This window comes from Nicotiana sylvestris, chromosome 1 (assembly GCF_000393655.2).
Source record: "Nicotiana sylvestris chromosome 1, ASM39365v2, whole genome shotgun sequence".
In the NCBI taxonomy this organism is placed as follows: Eukaryota; Viridiplantae; Streptophyta; class Magnoliopsida; order Solanales; family Solanaceae; genus Nicotiana; species Nicotiana sylvestris.
The window spans coordinates 149174503-149178989 of record NC_091057.1 but is presented as its reverse complement, the minus strand read 5'-3'; the positions used below and the strand labels follow the sequence as shown (position 1 = coordinate 149178989).

The 4487-nt window shown below is 37.8% G+C and overlaps 1 protein-coding gene across 1 annotated transcript; it reads right to left on the bottom strand.

The window, feature by feature from the left end:
- Positions 1-3419: 3419 nt before the first annotated feature.
- On the bottom strand, positions 3420-3905 carry LOC104233345 (sigma factor binding protein 2, chloroplastic-like). Its single transcript, XM_009786736.1, has one exon. The coding sequence runs from the start codon at positions 3903-3905 to the stop codon at positions 3420-3422; it is 486 nt and encodes a 161-aa protein (XP_009785038.1).
- Between the last annotated feature and the right edge of the window lie 582 nt (positions 3906-4487).

The following is a 4487-nucleotide window of genomic DNA, read 5'->3' as shown; positions in this document are numbered from 1 at the left end:
CAATTTTGTAACAATCCAATCCGACAATCCGAAAAATTATCCGATCCAAAGTTTAAAATCCGATCTGATCCGATCCAATGTTAATTTGGATCGGATTCAGATTACCCTTTTCAGAATCTGAAATCCGAATCCGAAATATGCTAAATCCGATCCAATCCGATTCGTACACAACCCTACATCAAATACGTAAAGAAAAGGCTTACCGTGATTTTTGGCCTCCTATTGGCCCCTTGTAGATCGCGCCACGAGCGCTCAACATACGAGGAGGTCGAAGCCAGGGTCCAAACCTAACTCTCGAGGCTCAGAATCACACCAGGCATCCAAGCGACCGCTACATCATAGAAAGGGATGTCGATGAGGAGAAGTAAAGGAAACAAAACTGTAAATAGAAGCAAAAGGAAGGATTAAACTTATGGTTCATATTCCATTTCTTTGGAAATGGCTTCTTCTCTGCCGGAATTAGGTTTGAAGTCTTCACTCGAACGAACTGACCCATCTACCCTCAATCCTTGTCCTTGTCTATGCACGAGAACAACACTTTGTTGGCCCGACGCTGAAGCTTTATCAACCCACATCGAAAAAGATGAGATCTATACATCCTAATGAGGTGGTCAAGGGTGAAAGGCGTCCCTTCTTTTTGGCTCGCGAAAAATCAGAACAAAAAGAGAATCCGCCAAAAGGAAGGTTGTATCTGACCTAGGATTATTTGGCATTGGCAACAGAAGTTGATGATGATTAGATCGATAGGGCCCATCGTGAAAGGGTAAGTGTAAACACTTAGAAACCCTTTCACGTGGGTAGTGATATCTTCCTCGAGGGTCGGAATCACCACCTCTTTCTTCTTGTAATGTCAGTCTTTCTTGACCTGCTCAAGGTCGCTCTCAGTTATCGAGCACATGTATCTCGACATCGGCTCGCACCAGCCAAGGACATATGAAGTTTTCTCGACTTTGAAGTCGAAAGTAAGATCATACCCACCTCAGGAACGCACTCCTGAGGGCGCGACTCCACCGGCGTTTTATCGCCGACCGACCGCGATAAAGAGGCGCCTCCCTTTGTGGAACAATTTTAGACATTTTTTCCATCTCTGCGAGTTGGAAGAAGGAAGAAGGGAATAAGGTTTGGTGTTTTGAGGAAAGGTTGATAATGAAACCTAGAGTATACATCACGAGAAAACTTGAAGGAAGTGAAAAGCTTTGCAGATTAGAGCAGAGATTAAGAGTAAAGTTTGGACAAAAGAGAAGGAAAACACATTTATAGGAATAAGGTGATGGTTTGAAAATCAATAATGGCGGACAGCAATTGACAGGCATTTAATGCCTCGATATGCGAATCGACGGGACGTTTTAGTCACTTACGTCATGAGGAAGACGTCATAACAGGTCGAGGTACAAAATCGAAGGCTCAATTCGTTTCTTCTCGTTACGCTCCAAGAAATAAAGGGACTACCCAATTTTACCATTTGATTGAGGCTATGGAATCATATCGAATGTCGACCTCGTAATGGACCAGACCGAGGTTCGAGGATCGAGGTGCTTATTGAAGATCGAGGCCAGTAGCTATCGAGACCAAAAGAGACATATATTGAGCAAAGCACAACAACGGAAAGGCGAGATATCCATGACTGGCTGAAGATCATGGCGTAAATCTCGGAAGAGATCAAATCAAGGGCGGTAATTTAGTTAATTATGGGATTTACTTCCGTAATTAGAATTGTACCATAAATAGAATTTCTCTACTATATAAAGAGGGTCCTAATCATCTTGTAACTATCTTACATTCTCGCATATCAAAGTAATACATTACTTTCTAGCTAATATTCTTGTTCATCAATTTACTTCTTTATTATTTTGGGAACCGATCAGTTCGAGGGCACTTAAGCTTGAGGGTTGAATCACGTTTCAAGACTGATTTGCTTTATCTCATTGTTAATCTTTACTGCTATTTTCTACGTTTATCAATTGGTGTTAGGTAAAATCATGTGTCCTTAAAATCAGATTATAAGTTTAATTGTTTATCCGATTTTTAGGGTAGACATTATACTACTACAGTACTACTAGTTAACTGAATTTAGATTTTTTTTTAAGGAGTGGTATTTCACTTTCGTCGTTCCTACTTATTGAAGTTGATTTTGAATATTGAAAGCTACTATTCATCGTAATTGATTGATCTATATTGAAGTCGTGCTAGTATTATTTTAGTCATAATAAAGGTTTTCCTAAATGAAAAAGGGCCGAGAATGCCCTTAACCTATTGGAAATGGCTCAAAATGCCCCTCATCCACCTTTTGGTCCAAAAATGGCACTAACGTTTTCTTTAGTATCAAAATTGCCCCTTGAACTAACGTTTAACTTATTGGATGTGTGGGCCCTTTATTAAAATACATGTGGCACTGTCCAATTGGTTAACATTAAGGAATAAAATTAATAAGACCCAACCCATAAACCCGACCCACATATTCTGGTACCCATATTTTTATTAGACCCAATATCCTTTCTTTATCTTCATCTTCATCTTGCTTTCTTTTTCACCAAAAAAGACATCACTATGTCTGATACGAATTGAACCCAGATTAGCAAGAATCATATCCAAGCAAACCTTATATGAATAAAACAAGCAGTAGGTCCTCAAAAATAGAAAAAATTAGATCGGCCTCACTAGTTATCATCTTTTACAAAAGAAAGTCTATTATCCAAAATAGAATTGGAAGCATAAGCTCCGTAAAACAAGTGCATTGTCCGTTTCTTCGTTTTTTTTGCTTCTTTAATTAATTAGCTAGTATAATAATCTGAAATGCTTTACTTGTGCGGTCAATGTCAGCGAAGTAGAAGCATTGCTTGATCTTGTACAAGAAATTGAGTTGCTTCATCACCAAAGATGAGATGACCCATAAGGTATCTAATCTGAATACAGAATAGCCATTAGAAAACTATCTTTTAACCTTAATTTGTTGTCTCTGTCCCTGGAATTTCAAGCTAATTGCCGAATGGCAGTAAGAACTCTTACTAGCACTTTTATTAATTTTAATCCTCAGTGTTAACCAACTGAACAGTGCCACATGGATTTTAAAAAGGGCCCACACATTCAATAAGTCAAACGTTAGTTCAAGGGGCAATTTTGATACTAAAGAAAACGTTAGTGGCATTTTTGAACCAAAAGGTGGATGAGGGATATTTTTGAGCCATTTCTAATAGATTAGGGGCATTTTTGACCCTTTTCCGTTTCCAAATCTTTCAACCTTTTAAAGTCTACGAGTATAATATCTAAGTTATCTCCTCCCAACAACTCAAAATAATTATACCATACCATCTAAAGAATATCCGTCCGGTAAAATTTTTTTATATATACTTACATATACACCTCTACATAGTCTATCGTCCATCCAATCATTTAAAAGGAAAAAAAAAAACATAAGAATTCTATAATGCATCATAGCTTCCAAGAACGTCAATCTCAGAATTAGCAGATTCTAATAAAGCAAGGAACTGCTCTTCCATCTGGCTGCTAAATAATAAATGCTCAAAATTAGGTTCCGTAAAATAATTAGACTCTGAACTCAAAGACGATGAATTAGACTTTGCTTGCAGCAAAGACGACGAAGCTGATGGCGACGCTGATGGTGACGAAGACTTTGCTGCGGGCAGCAGTTCATGAAGTTCATTGTTGTCACGTCCATTATAATCTTCAAACTCTGTTGCTCCATTACTCTCCATGATTCTCGCTATATCGGAGTCTGGCCCGGTGAGTTCTTGGACAAGTGCCCTAAATCTTGACGCACTAGTCTTTACTTTCATGGGAGTAGAAATATACACAACTTTGATATTTGACTTCTTAGAATTATGGTCATCTGATCTCCTCCTTTGTTTCTTGACCTTGTTGCACTTCATCACCCCCATATAATCCATATCTCTGTACTAAAAACTACTAGTACTACATATACTAACTAATTATTTCACGTGATATAACTAATTTGGAAGGTGGAAACTATAAAATTCAGCAAGCAGGAAGTATTAAGTTGAAGTGAGTAGGAAATGGAATTTGTTGATGAGAGGTATAAATAGGTACGGATTGGGAAAATTTTAGGTACAAAAAGGCTGCTTCTTGGAAAGGGATAATGAAGAAAAAAGGAAAAGATAAGACAAAAGGAGAAAAAGGGATTGGAAAATATAAGTCTTGATTGAAAAATAGGAAGCAAGGAGGAAATTAGGGTTTAAGAAGATTCTATTAGAGAGATACTTGGGAGACCCGCAAAGCCATGTACAATGAACAATATAACAAAGATAAAATTTGATAAATCCAATTCCCACGTGCGCAGACAATGATGACTCTTTAAAAGGTGATTATTCGTTTTATTATATAATTAAGAGCCACAAGAGAGCTTTAAAGATGTGTACATGTAATTGGTGTTTCTAGAACTAGATTACGACTTTTTTGGAAAGTGCTTTGGTTGGAAGTTCCACGAGATGACTAAAGACTAGTGTCCAATT

Bases quoted from the DNA above. Each gene is read 5' to 3' on its own strand.
- LOC104233345 (XM_009786736.1), bottom strand. From the start codon at position 3,905: ATGGATTATATGGGGGTGATGAAGTGCAACAAGGTCAAGAAACAAAGG.